We start from the raw sequence: 19,237 nt of genomic DNA, 5'->3' as shown, positions 1-19,237 counted from the left end.
AAGCAGCCTGCCTGAGCTCCTGCCATGTGCCTGCTCTCTCTTGCTGCAGGAGAGAGATGCCTGTGGCACAGGAGAGCACAGAGGAGGCCACGGGACCGGAGCTCTGTGCCACCCAGCTTGCACATGCATGGAAGCCAAAAAACCCAGAAATCTCACACGCTTGCATCCTTGTGCGAGATTTGGCTTCTGCGCTTGCTCCCTAGGCCATGCTCTTGGCGCCCCTGCAGGAGGTCACATGCCAGAGTAAGGTAAGGGCCAGGGGGGCCGCTCATGGCATGGAGCCATAGGCCACCACCTACGTGGGAGAGCGAGCAGTGGGGGGGGGAAACTGCCGTGATAGACGTGGGAGCGCGAATATCAGTGAGTGGGGCAAAAGGCGGTGGGTGGTGATGTGGCAGAGCAAGTGGGGAGCCACCACAGGAGGCGCAGGGAGAGAACAGCAATGAGTGGGGCAAAAGGCGGTGTGTGGTGGTGTGGCAGAACAGGTGGTGGGGGCAGCCGCAACAATAGATGTGGGGGAGCAAACAGTGGCGAGCAGGGCAAAAGGCGGTGGGTGGTGACATGGCAGAAGAGGCAGTGGGGGGAGCTGCCGTGAGAGGCACAGGGGGGCAAATGGTGGCAAGCAAGGCAAAAGGTGGTGGACTGCAGTGGGGCAGAACAGGCGGTGGGGGGGAGTGGCTGTGAGAGGCGTGGGTGTGTGAATGGCGGCGAACGAGGCAAAAGACAGTGGGTGGCAGTGGGGCAGAGCGGGCAGTGGGGGAGAGCCGCTGCAAGAGACAGGGGGGGGGCAACGGTGGTGAGCGGGGAATAACCACTTTTAGCCAAGTGGTTATCTTGTTTCAATACATCCTTGCCTCTGTGCAATTTCTTCTTTCCATTTCCAGCATTTGGGTGATGAATTTGGAAACATCCTTGGTATCCTTAAGTGAGATAGGTGCTCTCTAAGCAGTTTACAGAGAGTAAGCGTATTGCCCACAACAATGCTTGAACGCTGCTGATTTTGTAATTTGCCAATTAGTTGATCATAATTTTTCCCATTTATCTAAATCAATTGGGTGCCCAAAATTTCTTGCCCAGCTAATCATAGGTTCTTTCACTTTCTCCTCTTCTGTTTTATATCTAATTAAAAATTAATAAATTTTTCCAATTAGTTTTTCCTCTGTTGCCCATTCCCATCTGAAAACAATGACCTTTGTTATCCTTTTGAAATTTATCTTGTATCTGAATATAGGTCTATTTCTATACCCCTTTTGGCCAATTTTTCCCTGGATCTCAACTTTTGTTGTATTTTATTATTGTATCAAATTATATTAAATTTCGATGTTGGAGTGATTCAATTGGTGAGATCCAGTCTGGTGTTTTTAGGTAGTGATATTTTTTAACGTCAAGCCAATTTCTGAGTAAATGTTTCTTGAAATATGTATGTATTTTATGTTTTTTGTGCCAGAAGAATGCATGCCATCCTAAAATGAGGTCATGCCCTTCTATCGTCAGTATTCTTTTCTTTTCTAATTTTATCCATTCCTTTATCCATGTTAAGCCTGCTGCATAATAATATAGTTTCCAATTCGGGAGTCCAAATCCACCTTTTTCTTTTACGTCTTGCATTGAGTTTTATTTTATTCTAGTTTTTTTCCCTTGCCAAGTATACTTTGATACAATTTTAGTCAAATTTGTAAAAAACATTTTGCCTGGATTAATTGGGATAACTGAGAGATTGAATTTTCCTTTGGAGCCACCTTTTTCTGATCTATGTCTGTTATCTTCAATCTAGATATATGTTCATCTTTCATAATGCTTACTCACTTTTGCTTTACAATAAACTGGACACAAAAAGAGGGGGAAATGTAGGTATTCCAGATAAACATTTGATTATAACTTTTAAAACACATTCATGTTTTTCTTTAATTCTTTCCCCATTGTCTGTAATAGCTGTAGGTATTTTTTGTGAAGACAAATTAAAATTTCATACCATTGCTTACAGTGCCCATTTCCTATGTTTTCATCCAATATACTGTAAGTATGAATCATCTCCTTAGGCAAAGGAGTTTCAAGCCACTGATTTATAGGAACTTCATCTAAACAGGCAAGGAGGTTGGGTTAGATATACCACAGCCTAACGAATTCTCTGGGAAAAGCCCTTGGAATGAATGTTATGCCATAACTTTAGGAGCCCACCAGAAGACAAACCTTTTATGGTTACTCACAAGAAAGTGGAATTTATACATCTGCTGTAGTCCTGCAGATGTAAATTCAAAGGTATTTAGGTTTCCATGGAACCTATGAGTAAACAAAACTCTCTTGTGAGATAGGCTTTATTTTTGATGAGTAGTAAATCCCAAACCTTATGATGTCAATATCAAGTCAACAAAAATTACATTTATATTAGTGACTAAAATAAATACTGGAAATAACTCTAGATTGTAAATTATAGGCCCCAGTTAGAAGACTACAAATTCTAGCGGTTCATGAACTGATTTAATCTTGCATTTAGATGATTTGTTCATACAAATTATGAAACCACAAATCATAAAATTTTGGAGCTGCATGTAAGAAAAAGCATGCAAAATTCATCTGAATAAAAAATAGTCAATCAGCAGAACACAACTACTCAGTTTATGAGCAGTTCACAACAGCTTGGGTAACCTCTTTGTGGAAAATATTCCAAAGTCTAGATGTCTTCTCTGCAAAGGACTTACAATACTTGAATGGAATTAGGATGCCTTGTTATATAAGTGAGGAAGGCTACCCTGGGAGTTTTAATAATTTCCTAACTTCATTGGAAATTGTCCAAGGCAAATAATTTAGATATAGCAATTTTGAGGAAGCAAAGAAGATTTAGTAGATTCATCCCAAATAACAAAGCACATTTAGGTTAGATTAAGCTTGCAGTACAGTGGTGTGTTACTGCCAGTTCACACCGGTTGTTTAGAACTGGTAACGGAGATTCCAAGCCGAGAGAAAACTGGTTCTCTGTATCCATGAAAGTAGACCCACCCACTCGCCCCTGGGTTATAATGATCTTTATCTGTTTCCAAAGCCCAGCTGATCAAGGATGACTGCGCCGCAGCTGTTTTCCGTACTAGGAAACTCCTTGCGTAGTTTGCAATGCAGAAGTTCTATTTACTCTGAACTGCGCACATACGCACAGTGACACGCGCACTCAGAGAACCCGTTGTAAAGCCAGTATCAACCTACCACTGTTGCAGTGTTATATGAACACAGCTAGTTCGTCACGCACGCTATGGATTATGGTTTACTTAGTTAACTCAGCTGTTTGCCTAATTCAACCACCTATCATTAAAGTTCAGGGATGTTCTCATGTCTTCAGAAACCTTTCAGTGACTGGATAAAATATTGTCTAACAACCCCATACATGCAACTTGCTGGCATGGAAAAAAACCTAGAATATACTGTAAAACCCCATCCCTCATGCACATAGAGAGGGGTACAGGGTTTTTTATTTGCAATTATGTTTAATATATGTGGTATACTTCCAACTAAAATGTTTTGAGTAGTATCACCGACTGTATTATATTGGCCCTAATTAAAACAGTTTTGAAAGCAGTGGGATTTAAAGTATAAGATTTATGTATATTCACATTTCTATATTACAAGGATGCTCTTGTTCTGCCGGCGTGTCCCAACTGCCCGTAATTACAGGGTAATTAGTCCAGAAAGACACACACCACACAATAAAAGGAAAACCAAAAGTCTTTATCAACAGAAAAGCAGAAAAAACTCCCTTTTAAAATGTCAAAGGGAATTTCTGATACACACAAGGCACAGGTTAAATGCAATCCGATTTCTCACCCAGTAACTGGGAAATTGAGTCCAATTCCAAAGTCCAGAAAGTCCACACACAATCTTGAACAGGGAAACAGCAAAACCACGATCTTGACGAAACTATGAACCAGATAAACTTCCACAAGGCTAAACCAGCATGCTGCTCTTTTTATCTGTAGCACTAATTACAGCAGCCCCATCCAACCACAGGTGGCCTCACATATCTCCTGTAATAATCCTTCAGTTGTTCTCTTCATTCATTCATTCATTCATTCATTCATTCTTTCTTTCTTTCTTTCTTTCTTTCTTATGATAAATATCCATCAATAAATGTTATTTAAGAATGAATCTATAGATTTAGTTTTTAAAATCTATAGATTTTAGGGATTTTTTTTAATGCTGTAAGCCACCCTGAGTCCCCTGGAGAAGGACAACCTACAAATCCAAATATTTATTAAATCAATCAATCAATCAATCAATCCAAACTTAAAGGTAACTGAGTTTTACTTAAAGGTTTCCTTGAGATATATATAATTGACTACAAGATGAGTATGGATGCTGGGCAGAATAAACTTTCTTTCTTTGATATTTCACAGGTAGCAGTTCTTTCTCTCTCTCCATCCCTCTTTCTTTCTTTCTCTCTTTTTTGCTCTCTTTCTCTCTCCCTCCTTCCCTTCCTCTATGTCTTTCTCTCTCCCTTGCTCTCTCTCTCTCTCTCTCTCTGTCTCTCTTGCTATCTCTTTCTTGCTTTTTTCTCTCTTTCTTGCTCTCTCTCTCTCTTTCACTGTCTCTTGCTATATGTCTCTTTCTTTCTCTTTGCCTCTCTTGCTATCTCTCTTTCTTTCTCTCTCTCTCTCTCTGTGTCTCTCTTGCTATGTCTCTCTTTCTTTCTCTTTCTCTCTCTCTCTGCCTCTCTTGCTAAGTCTCTCTTTTTCTCTTGCTATGTCTCTCTTTTTTTCTCTCTTTGCCTCTCTTGCTATGTCTCTCTTTCTCTATCTCTCTTTCTCTGCCTCTCTTGCTGTCTCTCTTTCTCGCTCTGTCTCTCTTTCTCTGCCTCTCTTGCTGTCTCTCTTTCTCGCTCTGTCTCTCTTTCTCTGCCTCTCTTGCTATGTCTCTCTTTCTCTCTCTCTCTCTGCCTCTCTTATATGTCTCTCTTTCTTTCTCTCTCTCTCTCTCTCAGCTGACTGCAAGCGGGAGCCCTGACGGCGGCAACTGGACGTGCTGCTGGATGCCGCATATGCAGGCCCGCAGTGCCAGCATGTACGGCGTCCAGCAGCACATCCAATCGCCACCGTCAGGGCTCCCGCTTGCAGTCAGCTGAGAGAGAGAGAGCTCCCTCTCACCGCCGCCTGGAGCTCCCTCTCGCCGCCGCCATCTCCCCGCGACTGCCTGCGGCCGCTGCAGCCACCACCACCCCTGCTCCCACCGCCAGTGCCCTCCCGCTGGGCCCCAAAGGACACTTGCCGCCGACACCAGAGAAGCTCCAGCTGGGCGGGGTGCTGCCGGTGCCGACCTGGAGCTCCCGCTCGCAGCTGTCCCCCCGGCTCCTGCCTGATGCCGCAGTTTCTGGCGCTCTCCTGCTGGGCCCCAAAGAAGGAAGGCAAGAAAAAGGCGCGAAGAATGAAGCTCTCCTTCTTCCTGCCTTCCTTCTTTGGGGCCCAGCAGGAGAGCACCAAAAACCGCGGCATCGAGCAGGAGCCGGGGGACAGCTGCAAGCGTGAGCTCCAGGTCGGCACCGGCAGCGCCCCGCCCAGCTGGAGCTTCCCTAGGAGCTTTGCGGCACACCTGGCCCTGTCTCGCGGCACACTAGTGCCACGGCACACCAGTTGGGAAACGCTGCATTAAAGGGATAAGAGTGGCATATGAGAATGAAGGCATAAAATCTGACTCTTGAGCAGAAAGGTTACATTAAACATAAAACCAGTGAGATATATGCAGTTCAAGTCTAATGCAGCAGTTATTTACTTCTCTTAGAAGAAGAAGATTTTCAGAAGTTATATAGAAAAATATTTTACTTTGGAGCCTTAAAAAGGCCATGCTGAGGTCTGGTGCTAGCAGGCTGCTGTGGGCTGACATATATTGTAGTTATGCCATATATGTAGAGAACCTCCATCTGCTTGACTTCATAGCATGAAGCAGATAATATTTGTGGGCTGCTTTTGAAAGGAAAATGTGCAGAATCTGTTTTTGATATTGGTAGAAATAAGAAGATGTATCGAAAAACTTGGCCCACGGTCCTACATATGTCGATGCCATCAACATTTTAACTTCTACATTCCCTCAAAAGCAATGTGAAGATGATTCACAATCATCTTAACTTCTGCTGCCTTCACATTATCAAGAACAAAGAGCAAAGCATATCAGTTTAAAATTCCTTTGCCTCATTGTATACAAAAGATTTTACTCTAAAAAGAATATCTACCACTTAGTCTCTATTTTATGTTCAGTGAATCTTTTCAGATAAACAACAGCAGCAATAATAATGACAACAAGCTGGAGTAAAACAAGAGTCCTTGAAAATGAGGAAATATTCCATAAATTTAATATGGCTAGCTTTACTAATGCTAGGACAGGAATCAATGCGCCCAGGTCTTAAACATGGTGATGTTATCGTGAACTCTGAGTACTGTAGCTGCTTTAAAAAGGGGGGAGAAGCCTAATGTGGAAATGTTTTTAATAATTAGAAATTATATTGATTGATTATTTTTGAACACATATATGCATGCTATTATATTCTAAATAATTGATTTCATAATAACTTAGAATAATGTAAGATACACACATTTTAACAATATAGATGTCAAAGAAGCACGCAAATATACTCTATGCCATTGTGATGCAAACCCTATCCATTACATTCTTTCAATGAGACACTAGGATGAAAATAGACAGTATGGACCCCATTCCTCACTAACCCCATTGCTCACTTCAATTCCAAACCAATTATTTCAAAGAACCCATATTTCACTCACACACACATGTTTGCATTTGAAAGAGGACAGACAATTATATTGGTTTGTCCGTTCTTTCCCATTGTCAGGACGAGATGAGGTCACTTTAAGGTGTTCCTGACCAGCATTCATACTCTCTGAATCAAGTTTTGCACTTTGCATCCAGACTTACTCCTATTTCTTTTAAGAAAGCTAGTTCGTTTTAGTACTTAAGATACCAGTCCAGAAAAAGCAAGAGACTGAGTTATAGTAGGCTAGGTGGCTAGTTGCTCTTCTCTCAGACCAATCCACTTCATAGTGTCGTTGTTGTTGGGAAAAATAGGAGAGGGAAGGAGTATTATACATGTTTGTCACCTTGAATCATTTATAAAAAGTAATAAAGGTGGAAAATAAATAAATTTTAAAAGCTCTGTTTAAGAAAGTATAGTTTCAGTGGATATCTCTCCACTTTACCCATATTACCAATGGAGTACAAATGGTAGCTCACAATAAAATAAACAAATCATAAACAATTAAAACCCAGCAAAATTCCTGCAACTCAAAAAGTTTGGCTGAAGAAGAAAGAGAAACTGCACTGCTTATAGCTGGCATTGCATGCTGTATGTAGTTGGATCTAAATTAAGTTCCTCTCCTCCCCATCCTTTTTATTATCCATTGAGATCAAAAGTCAAAGTTTTCCCAAAGAGTCAGGATGCCTGTCGTACATGTTGTCCTTTTAGAGATCCCATCATGTAGCTATGTAGAACAGAACAAACTCTCTTCCTTTCTGACGATCCCATGAGAGAGAGAGAGCCCTTGTGAGTTCACTGTCGCTGTAGAGGGCCTAGAAAACCAAACCGTTTTCTGACCTCCCACTATTACAAAAGTCTCACTGGTTTTTAAAAAATGCAGAGTGCTCTTATTTCAGATTAAGACACAATATAAGAATGGATGTAAAATCCAGAAAATGGGGAGAGACTGTTATGTTCTCCCATTACATCAAATAACGCAACCTCACTGAGACCATTTTTTTAATTTTTTTGTCCTGCTAAGGAACAGAGATACTACTTTGATGATTATGAAAACAAGTGGGCCAACATGACACATGTACCCTATTCACATCCCAATGCAAAGGGAAAGTAAACAGTGACTACTTAACATAGTACTATTAATTATAGTATTATAGTTATGAATCTGTGAAGTTGTTCTCTAAATTTTCTATGATTAAACTGTGATTCAATACAACACCACAAAAAGCCAATAACACATCGAAGTGTTGAAATATTTTGCCCTTGTGATTTAATTATTTTATGCCCAAAGCTCCTATTTAAGGCATATAATATTAACATTTGTCCCACTTTATTTAAAAAATCATAGAATACCATATAAAGTTTCAGGTTCTTAACATTCCATCAAGAAAGGAAGTAAATAAAGAACAAATGGAGAAGAAAAATGAGCGCTGGAGCTGAAATCATGGACTCTACTTCCAGTTGCAACCTGATGATATGTGGAAGGAGACTATAGATTTTCAAAGGAGATTTTCAAACAAAATCCTACACCATTTCAGGTGACGGTTTCATGACAATTCTTGAATTGTTGGGATGAAACAAAGTTATCCTTTACATTTCAATGCATAAAATCAAGATCAGGAGTGTTAAACCTAAGGCTCATGGGCCGCATCTGGCCCACAGGATGCTTAGTTATGGCTTGCAGGGCTGCTTTGGAAACAATGAAGAACTAGCCTACAGTGCTTCTGCCAGAAAAAAACCCGGAGCTTGGTAGGGCCATGCAAGGCCATCCCAAGCTCCACTTTCAACTGTGATAGCCTCCTGCAACCCTCTGCTAGCAAAAACAGAGTTCAGGAGGGCCACACACAGCCCTCTCCAGCTTTGTTTTTGCTGGATGAGCACTTGAGTCACCACAGGCATACCCGACATGAGTGACAGAGCCTGGCCAAGCCCACCTGGCCCCCTGTGATCAAACACAACCATGAACAGCACCTAAAAAACAATAACTTATTGGACCCAAATCAGCATGGCTTTACTGAAGGTAAATCATGTCAGACGAATCTCGTTGATTTCTTTGACTATGTCACAAAGGTGTTGGATCACGGTGGTGCCGTGGATATTGCCTATCTGGACTTCAGCAAAGCCTTTGATACGGTTCCACATAAAGAGCTGATAGATAAATTAGTGTAGATTGGACTTAGTGGATTTGCAGTTGGCCGAAGCGTAGATATCAGAGAGTTATTGTTAATGGCGAGTATTCTGAGCAGAGACAGGTTACAAGCAGTGTGCCACAAGGGTCTGTTCTGGGTCCTATATTTTTAACATTTGACACACACACACACACACACACACACACACACACACACACATATATGTGTGTGTGTGTGTGTGTGTGTGTCAAATGGTTTTTTTTAGCTGGAATTTTAAAATTAAGGGAGACTAGGATGGTCCCATTTCGGCCTTGTTCTGGCCTCATCAGCTAGCCACACCCTTCCTTACTGGGATTTGATCCGGTGGACTCTGCCTTGTATTTTAAAATTAAGGGAGACTAGGATGGTCCCATTTCGGCCTTGTTCTGGCCTCATCAGCTAGTCACACCCTTCCTTACTGGGATTTGATCCGGTGGACTCTGCCCTATATATTTGATGGTCTTGGTATATTCGGGTTTCTTCCCATGTAGGATTTGGAAATTTCTGGTGACGTTTCGACGAGGTCCCACTCGTCATCTTCAGGCTGGTGTTTCTGTCCTTGTTCTAGGACAGAAACACCAGCTTGAAGATGACGAGTGGGACCTCGTCGAAATGTCACCAGAAATTTCCAAATCCTACACGGGAAGAAACCCGAATATACCAAGACCATCATACCTGTACCCGTGAAAATCTATGAAAAAAATATATATACATACATACATACATACATACATACATACATGGATTCAAAATTGGACTTTCCCTTAACAAAGACTTTAATATATTAATTTTTGCCTGACTTGTTAAATAGGAATACATTTTTTCAGATCACACAAGCTGTTTTCTACTGAGCTAGCCATAATAAAAGGTGTAAAATCCATTTCAGTAAAATACTTTCATTTAGGCTAATTTAATAGTTACAAATCACTACACTATTCAAAATTCAGATTATATCCATGGAATCCAGGAAGTGATCACCTTGGCGTCCTTAGCAATCTGCCAGTGACGTCAAAGCTCCGAACGCCGAACACGACCCTGAACTTTGCCCAAAGTTTGAAAAAATTTCAGGTTCATGTTCGGCATACCGAACATCGCAAAATTCGGTACGGACCCGAATTGTGCGGGTTCGGTTCGCCCATCACTATCTATTAATAATAAACAATAAAATCATGTTGGGAACCATAAAAATATGTGAGGCTCATAAATATAACTAGGGGAGTGAGTGAGGAAAATAAAACCTCTAGTTTGACTTTAATCCCCTAGTTTTAGGTCTTAGATTTTTAAAAGCAGAGGGTGAAACCAGCAAATTCTTTTCTAAAACTGGTTTTCTCAGTTGCATAAGTTGCCAGATTTTGAAAAAGTGCTGATCAATTACACAATTTCAAACAATGATATTATTGTTTAAACCATACAGGATCAGATTATAACTTCTAGTGTTTCCAGTCAGGAATAGGGATTATGGGAACTATTGTCACTGCACTGCCTAGGTAGTGCCAAGCCAATTATTAAGACTAATAAAATTACAAATAAAATTTAAAAACAACTAAAAGTATTTTTCTGTAAACATATGGGGTTTCACTGTGTTACTATTTTGGTGTCAACAGAAAAGTATATATGAGGAAGTGCGGCAAAATGCACAAGATCAATAGAAGTTTCTACTAGGAGAAATTGTTCATTCCTTCTGCAACTCTCTGAGCACGCCACATAAATTGATAAGGAGAGAAGAGGCCCTCTAAAAGTTATTTTTAAACTAAAGGGACCAGCTATCCCTTTTACCAGTCTAAAATAATGTCATTAACCAAACAAAATAACTAACTCTATTGTTTTACACAAGTGTCTCAGCAACCACACTCCCAAATTTGATTCTTGACTTACAAGCAAGTAATACAAATTGCTCCATTACATTCAGACTATGCCTAAATTACTCCTGGTTTAAAGAACGACGGCTATAAAACAAATTTAGAGGACTTCAAGAAAAAGGAGGGAAAAGTGGTAGATCAATAAAATGTTGGAAATGTTTATATGGATAAAATATCCATATGTAATAACTGAGACTCAAACTACTTGGAGGAAGCATTTCAACTTTATCATATCTCCGAGACTGCCTTCTGCCGCGCGAATCCCAGCAACCGATTAGGTCCCACAGAGTGGGCCTCCTCTGGGTCCCGTCAACTAAACAATGTCGGTTGGCGGGCCCCAGGGGAAGAGCCTTCTCTGTGGCAGCACCGGCTCTCTGGAACCAACTCCCCCCGGAGATCAGAACTGCCCCTACTCTTCCTGCCTTCCGTAAACTCCTCAAAACCCTCCTTTGCCGTCAGGCATGGGGAAATTAAACATCTCCCCCTGGGCACGTTTAATTTATACATGGTATGCTTGTGTGTGTGTCTGTTAGTATATGGGTTTTTTTAAATCTTTAAATATTTTAATTAATTGGATTATTTATGATTTGTTTTCACTTGTTGTGAGCCGCCCCGAGTCTTCGGAGAGGGGCGGCATACAAATCCAAATAATAAATAAATAAATAATAAATATGTATGCCTCTAAATTCCACTATTGAATATCACATGCATTATCCATTTAGCATTTAAGTACATACTAGCTAAAGCAATGTTCTTTGAATCAGACAGAAGACCTTGGACAAAGTGGCTGCAGAATTTGTCTTTAACATTTCTTTTGTAATGAATCCTGCTGAGCCAAAAGACCACTAAAAAGACCATAACTTTGGAAGAATTCTATTTCTCTTCCCTGTGCTGTAAGGCAAGGGGAAATGTTTCTGTTATGATCTGTATACAGATTAGAAAAAGGAATGGCAGGTAATAAACAAAATCCAATAAAATAAAACACCGGAAAGAGAAGACAAGGGCAGTTCTGTTAAAGGTGAGTTATATACAGCAGTGTTTCCCAACCTTGGCCACTTGAAGAAATTTGGACTTCAACTCCCAGAATTCCCTAGCCAGCATTCGCTGGCTGGGGAATTCTGGGAGTTGAAGTCCAAATTTCTTCAAGTGGCCAAGGTTGGGAAACACTGATATATACAAGGGTGGGCTGCTGCCCAGATGGGGGGGGGAAATGCAGTGTGGTAGCAAAAATGGAACTCCAGCCCAGAGCACCCAATTTGCACTGAAAGATGTTGAAAGAAAATGCAGGGCATCCTGCATAAGCCATGCCCACAGTGTGGTAGTAAAAATTTTGGTAGCCCTTCACTGGTTATATAATATATTTAGTGGGCATGGTGGCATAGAATTCAAGCTGGCCTTGTCAACTGGAAGGTCGGCAATTTGAGATCCAAGCACCATGTGATGAAGTGAGCTCCCATTCTTCCCCCAGCGCCTGCCAACCTAGCCATTCAAAAGCATGCAAATGTGACTAATAATAATAAATAATAATTTATAATTTATTAGATTTACATGCCGCCCCTCTCCAAGGACTCGGAGCGGCTCACAACAACAATAAATACAATAGAATACAAATCCAATATAGACTATATTAAAAAACCCATTATTATAACAAACTAGCAATTCTAAGACAATCACACCAATCTCATATGTTGAGTCAGGAAAGGTGAGGGGAGAAGTTAATCCCCCCCATGCTTGGCGGTATAGATGGGTCTTCAACATCTTATGGAAGGCAAGGAGGGTGGGGGCAATTTGAATCTCAGTGGGGAGTTTATTCCAGAGGGCTGGAAGGCTCTTCCCCTAGGTCCCGCCAGACGACATTGTTTAGTCGATGGGACCCGGAGAAGGCCGACTCTGTGGGACCTAATCGGCCACTGGGATTTGTGCGGCAGAAGGTGGTCCTGTAGGTATTCTGGCCATGTAGGGCTAAATACATACCTAATAGGACTAAATAAATACCTAACCACAGGTACCAGTTTGGTAAGAAAGTAACATCAAACTGTGTGCCTGAAAGTATAGTCATGCCAGCCTCATGACCATAGAAACATCCTAAGAAACAGAAATGAGCTCTTCTGCTACAGTCAGGCATGACTGGTCAGGGGAGACTGTTACCTTTACCTTTATACAACATACTTACTTGAACATTATGGTTTAGTGTGGAGTTTGAGAAGGATGAATTCTTCCAGAAGACTATGTGGTTAGCTGGTTAATTAATAGAAAATAACTTTAGGATGACTAAGGATGAGGACTTCTTTCACCCTGACATACATTTGTATCATTTGTACGTTTGCAAAGACATTCAAAATCAGAAACTTCCAGATCTAGAAAATGGATCTTTTTAAAAAAAACAAAAAAAACAAATAAGGTATTATAACATTTTTTAAAAACTCACATTGAGTTTGAAATTTCCTCAAAGAAACTGTATATATTAAAGATATACTTCGCAACGTACAAAATTAAGAGCAACGGTACTTGCTAATTTACTCTACTTGCAAATAGTTTGGGAAATATCCCTAACTTAATATAAAGCTATAAGGAAAAAAATATGGTTCCTTTTAAATAAGAACACAAAAGCCATGCACACGGTCTCCTGCCTAATACTGAGAAACATAAGTAGTATGAAATGTAAGAGGCTTGCTAGCCCAGGAATCCCCAGTGTTTCAGAGCAAATGTGTTACACTTGGGCTTTTGAAAAAAAATGTCAAGACACTTTCACAAACTGTAAAAATAAAGGTATGTTACCAGTTGTAAATATTTTGTTTTGAATTATTCATTTATTCATTCATTCATTAATTCATTCGGTTTTTATGCCGCCCTTCTCCTTAGACTCAGGGCGGCTTACAACATGTTAGCAATAGCACTTTTTAAAAGAGCCAACATATTGCCCCCACAATCTGGGTCCTCATATTATAAATCAACACTGATTTGCTACTTTTTGTTATTTCTGATTGTGGATGTTGTTCTTTTCAGAAGTGCAGCATTTTTTTCAGGTATCCTCTTCACATTGAATAGAATAGAATTGGACTTGATTTAGAATAGCAAATCATTATTCGTTTGTTTTCAATCCGTACATTTGCAATGAGTAATTAACTTTTCTTCCAGTACTATAATTCCACGGAAGTTGGCCCTGGTTGTTTAGCCAGACTCCTGTAGCCCACTTGCCACTAGATATCCAAAAATTCCAACCTCTAATGCAGCCCTAGTTAACCTGGGTAACAGCTCCTCTGGTATAGGTTTCTGTAAGTTATGTTTCACCATTTTGTTTATGGGAGAGACACTCTGTCTGGTTCCTCTGATGAAACCTGTCCAGTTTTGTTGACTCTTTGGTATAACTCTCATCTTTGTTAGAGCTTGCAAACCCCACAATCACATCATGGTAGTGCTCCATTGGGGGAAGTATAGCCAGCCAGATTTTTACTTTGGATTTTGCAATTTTTATCTATTGAGTCCTAATTATTATTTAAAAAATACTGAATAAATGGTACTACTTAAGAAGAAAGTGACAAGACAACTAAAAGCTTTTATTTAGTATCTAATGAATGCAGTGAATACATATGGCACATTTGTCTGATAAGGATATTTTATAGAATAGGTGCCATTGCTGGAAGCTCTTTATGAAAACCCCTGGTGTATTTTTAATCTCATGTCTTTGATTTATTTAATGACATGGCTTTCCACGAAAAAGAATAGCATGATGGGCATATGCCTTTATGTTCGATCATTGAGGTTGATAAAACAGAAAAGAAGAAAAAGAAAAATTTCAGGGGTTTTGTACCCTCTAAGATTTTAGCCCCACCCTTCAATCCATAGAGTACTCATTATTTATCATTGGTTGATATTTCTAGGTGATATCTTACCTCTCTGTTATACAACTGTTATAAAAATTACCTCTTACCTCTCTGTTATACAACTGTTATAAAAATTACCTCTTACCTCTCTGTTATACAACTGTTATAAAAATTATGGTGGTAATTATCTTACTGCAGTTGGAAAAATCTTTTATCCTATTTACAAGAAACATGTTTACTTGTGAGGAGGTGGTTATTTTTCTTTTGAACAATGCAAAAACAGACTTCTGAACAAAAATAGCTTTGTGTACCATTGATAAAAGTAGCAACATATCATAGTGGCCTAAGCAACAACTCTAAGAATTATATAGAAAGAACAGCCGATTCTTAGCATTGGCAACCTTCAGTCTCAAAAGACTATGGTATCGTGCTCTGGCAAGAGTTCCTAGAACAGCATCTAGTGTGGCTGAAAAGGCCAATCCGAGAGTGGCAATCTCTTTCACACTGAGGGAAGATCCATTCTATGCCCTGGCTGGCCTCCGGATTTTACTGGTTCCAGGACTGCCTCTTTGCCTTGGCCTGCCGAACAAGTCTCTCCCCGAAATGGAGAAAGCTATGCTGCATCTTTAGCCTCCAAGCTGAACGATCAGAGGTCAAGGTTTTCCACCTGTTAATGTCCAATCCCAAAGCCTTTAAATCCCTCTTACAGATATCCTTATATTGCAGCTGTGGTGTCCCTCTGGGGCGCTTTCCCTGCACTAGTTCACCATACAGGAGATCTTCTGGAATCCGCCCATCATCCATTCTCACAACATGTCTAAGCTAGCAAAGACGTCGCTGTTTCAATAGTGTATACATGCTAGAAATTCCAGCATGGTCCAAGACTACGCTATTTGGAAATTTGTCATGCCAGGTGATGCCAAGGATACTTCGGAGACAGTGCACATGGAAGGTATTCAACTTTCTCTTTTGCCATGTGTAAAGGGTCCAAGATTCGCTGCAATACAAGAGTGTGCTCAGGACAAAGGCACTATAAACCTGGATCTTTGTATGTTCTGTCAGCTTCTTATTAAGCCATACTCTCTTTCTGAGTCTAGAGAATGTTGCCGGTTGCCGATCAGTTTCCGGTCACAATTCAAAGTGTTGGTTATGACCTATAAAGCCCTTCATGGCATCGGACTAGGATATCTGCGAGACCGCCTTCTGCTGCACAAATCCCAGCGGCCGGTTAGGTCCAACAGAGTTGGTCTTCTCCGGGTCCCGTTGACTAAACAATATCGTCTGGCGGGACCCAGGGGAGGAGCCTTCTCTGTGGCGGCTCCGACCCTCTGGAATCAACTCCCCCCAGAGATTAGGACTGCCCCCACCCTCCTTGCTTTTCATAAACTCCTTAAAATCTACCTCTGTCGTCAGGTTTGGGGGAACTGAGACATCCCCCCCTTGCCTATGTAATTCTGTGCATGATATAACTGTGTGTATGTATTTTATCTATTGGGTTTTGGGGTTTTTTAGACTTTGTAATGTAAAACTCTTATTTTAGATTTTAATTATTAGATTTGTTACCATGTATTGTTTTTATCACTGTTGTGAGCCGCCCCGAGTCTATGGAGAGGGGCGGCATACAAATAAACAAAAAACAAAAAAAATGTGGTGGCCACGTTTATTCAGCTCAGTATCTAGAGCAGTGTTTCCCAACCTTGGCAACTGGAAGATATCTGGACTTCAACTCCCAGAATTCCCCAGCCAGCAAATGCTGTCTGGGGAATTCTGGGAGTTGAAGTCCAGATATCTTCCAGTTGTCAAGGTTGGGAAACACTGATCTAGAGAGAAAGTGTCGGCGATGGTTGAGCCAAGAAACACATGGACGACTGTCATGGACAGTCGATTCTAATAAATCCATAAACCAAGAGCTGTTCTGTCTGTCCTACTTTTTCCTGAAAACCTTTCTTGTGATCGTTATATGTAGTCAAAATTAGCCAGTACTACACTCCATTCAATAGTCTTCTTGTCATTAATATAATACCAGTTGCTCAATGCCTAGGTTCCAATAGAGGAGAATGTGGCTAAACCCCAGGGTGATTTCAATCAAAGTTCAACTCTGTTATACCAACAAAAACTTGTTAGTCTTTTTAAGCTTTGTTTCTGAAAGCTACACTGGAGATATAAAGAATTTAAACACCGAGACGACAGCAGTCCACAAAGCAACCCAACCCCTTTTATCTTTAAGCTCAGACACGTTCTGACAGACTTATCTGCGACAGCCCGCCTTTGGTGGAAGGCAGTATCTTTGTGACCTGACTGGAACAGAGGGACAGAGACATGAAGCTCCAATCAAGATATCCCTCCCAATGCCTCTTGCCTCTGAGACTTGACACTTGCACTAACTGGAACTGGCAAAAAGTGCAGTACTAATGTTACATAAGAAGAATGGGTGTTTTGCCACCCCTGAGAGCTGATTACTTTGAATGGCTATGCATTAATGTAAAAACAGATCGCATGTAATTAACAAAACAAAAACAAAAAACCTAGCCTCTCTCAGAGTCCAACCCTGAGCATTTTCTCAGAAGTTTAAAAATAGTCACTCGTTCTTCCTATTCTGTATTAGTTCAAATACAGTACATAGTAATAATTCCATAGAATTTAAAACGTTTCCTGTATTCAAGGCAGAATATTGAATTCCCCGAACATTAAGAGATTAAAGCAATATATTCAATTATCAACTACTGCCCTAAAGCAATAGATTCAATTATGATTTTAGAATTTGGGGAAGTAAAGAAAAAAAGCTGAATTTGCCATCACATATACATAACAGAAAATAAAATTTCACATAAGCTATAGAATGTTGCTTGACATTTAGCTGACAGACATATAGATTGTGTAGTTTGCATTTAATCAGGCAATATGCATCCCTCCCTCCTTGTTGCACTTTAGTAAAAAACAACACCTAGATATATTTTATTGGGATTTCTGTTATATACACCTGTCATTTCTTAACATTTGTCTTTCTTTTTTTCTTAAAAAAAGGACCACTATCTCCACTATTAGCGTTTATTCAGCATTGTGAACTTTGCTACTTTGCAAACTGAGAACTGCAACGGGAATTTTTAAAGCAGGGAAACCCATGGTGTAAAGGGAGGAAGGGAGGAAACCTGGGAAGAACATACACAATTCCAGCTATTTAAATATTTACAAGAGAATTACAAGGGGAGATTATAAAGGCCTTGTGGAAGAGGTGGATTTTGAAAAGAATAGGCTAGAGGACCTCACCTGTGCCCCAGTCTCAATTGTTTTTCTTTCTTCTTCCTACCCAGTTGCTCAGCCATCTCCTCTCTCTGCTCAGACGTGATGAGGAAACTTCAACAATGTTAAGGAGGACTGGCAGAAGCCAAGGCTGCTTGCTAACTCACTCCCCTCTCCTTCTTGACTTTATCTGGGATCAGACTAAAACCTGGCTCCAGTCCACGGGTACTCAGAGGGCGATATGGGCCAGCAGCAGCAGCCTCTCATCTCTGCCGTTGGCTCCAAAAAGCAGCTGAGTGGCAAAAGTGATGAGAAGTAAAAGCAGCCCCAGCCCTCAACCTAAATAAATAGATGGATATACTGTAACCCCCACCCCTTCATTGCATGTTTAGACTATGTATCATCCACAGAAACATGAAACTAATTAAACGCATGGAAGCAACCCTGGTGGTTTCTGTAATATCAATGTGATCCCAACTTCCCTTCTAACTTGCCAGCATAATCCTGCAGAACAGTGGCTGCTACAGTTCTTTGCAGAAGGACATTCAAAAGCATGGAAGCTCTAAGTCTAGAAAAGATCAAAGGTTCAAACAAATTTATTGAAAATGAAAAAGCACACTGAATTTTGGAACTGGGAAATGACTATTAAAATCTGGGGGATGGGAGGTTGGATAGTTGGGGGCTGTGAATATTGGAATCCCCAGATGTCAGTTCCTGGTCTTCTATTAATGCAGGGATCCCCAAACTTGGCAACTTCAAGACTTGTGGACTTCAACTCCCAGAATTCTACAGCCAGGCTAGAGAATTCTGGTGTCAAGTTGATGCAGAAGTTGGGGGTGAATCAACGGCTTGCCATACTATTGGTAGAAGGACTGATGTTTATGGGAACTTGGTAGGGGTGAATTCATGAGGGAGTAGATACAGACACAAAGCATTCTTTCAAGAGGTTCAAGGCCATCATATCTCTGCCACTGGAGCGGAAGCAGAAGGAGGAGTTGCCATGCTGCCATGCTGCCGCAACCTGAATGGGCAACGTGATAAGTTTGTGGGTGGAGGGCACGTGAACTTTTAACTGGGTGGGAAGCCCAGATTTGGGTTCCCCTGTGGAGGTGCCAGGGTGGTTCCAGAATTACATTGGAATTTTAAGCCAATGCTTGACTTGGACTTTGATTTAAGTTTGGATGTTACCTGGTACCCTAACATTTAAGCCAAATCTCAAAGCTATAAATCTTATCTGGGAGTTGAAGTCCACAAGTCTTAAAGTTTGAAGTTTGCCAAGTTTGAAGACCTCTGTACATGGGTGAAATGCTCCCGGTTCGTTTATGCCTGTGGGTCGTAGAAGAGCTGGTTACAAAGGGAGTGGGAGGCACCACTCACATGCCAAATGGCGGTGTCCAGGCA

The 19,237-nt window shown here is 40.8% G+C and overlaps 1 protein-coding gene across 2 annotated transcripts in view; it reads right to left on the bottom strand.

The window, feature by feature from the left end:
* The window catches only part of EPAS1 (endothelial PAS domain protein 1), a 133,039-nt gene that overhangs the window by 83,994 nt on the left and 29,808 nt on the right, over positions 1–19,237 (bottom strand). The window contains exon 1 of one of the 2 annotated variants that reach the window (XM_070734573.1): positions 17,864–18,010. The exons of the other annotated variant lie outside the window; for it this stretch is intronic. Within the exon in view, the coding sequence (XP_070590674.1) occupies positions 17,864–17,919 (56 nt within the window). The 5' untranslated portion in view covers positions 17,920–18,010. Of the gene's footprint in view, positions 1–17,863; positions 18,011–19,237 lie in introns of those variants that run through there. 2 annotated transcript variants of the gene reach the window in all.

The sequence above is a fragment of the Erythrolamprus reginae genome, chromosome 1 (assembly GCF_031021105.1).
Source record: "Erythrolamprus reginae isolate rEryReg1 chromosome 1, rEryReg1.hap1, whole genome shotgun sequence".
Taxonomy (NCBI): domain Eukaryota; kingdom Metazoa; phylum Chordata; class Lepidosauria; order Squamata; family Dipsadidae; genus Erythrolamprus; species Erythrolamprus reginae.
The sequence above is the reverse complement of the archived record's forward strand: the minus strand, read 5'-3'. Positions and strand labels throughout refer to the sequence as shown.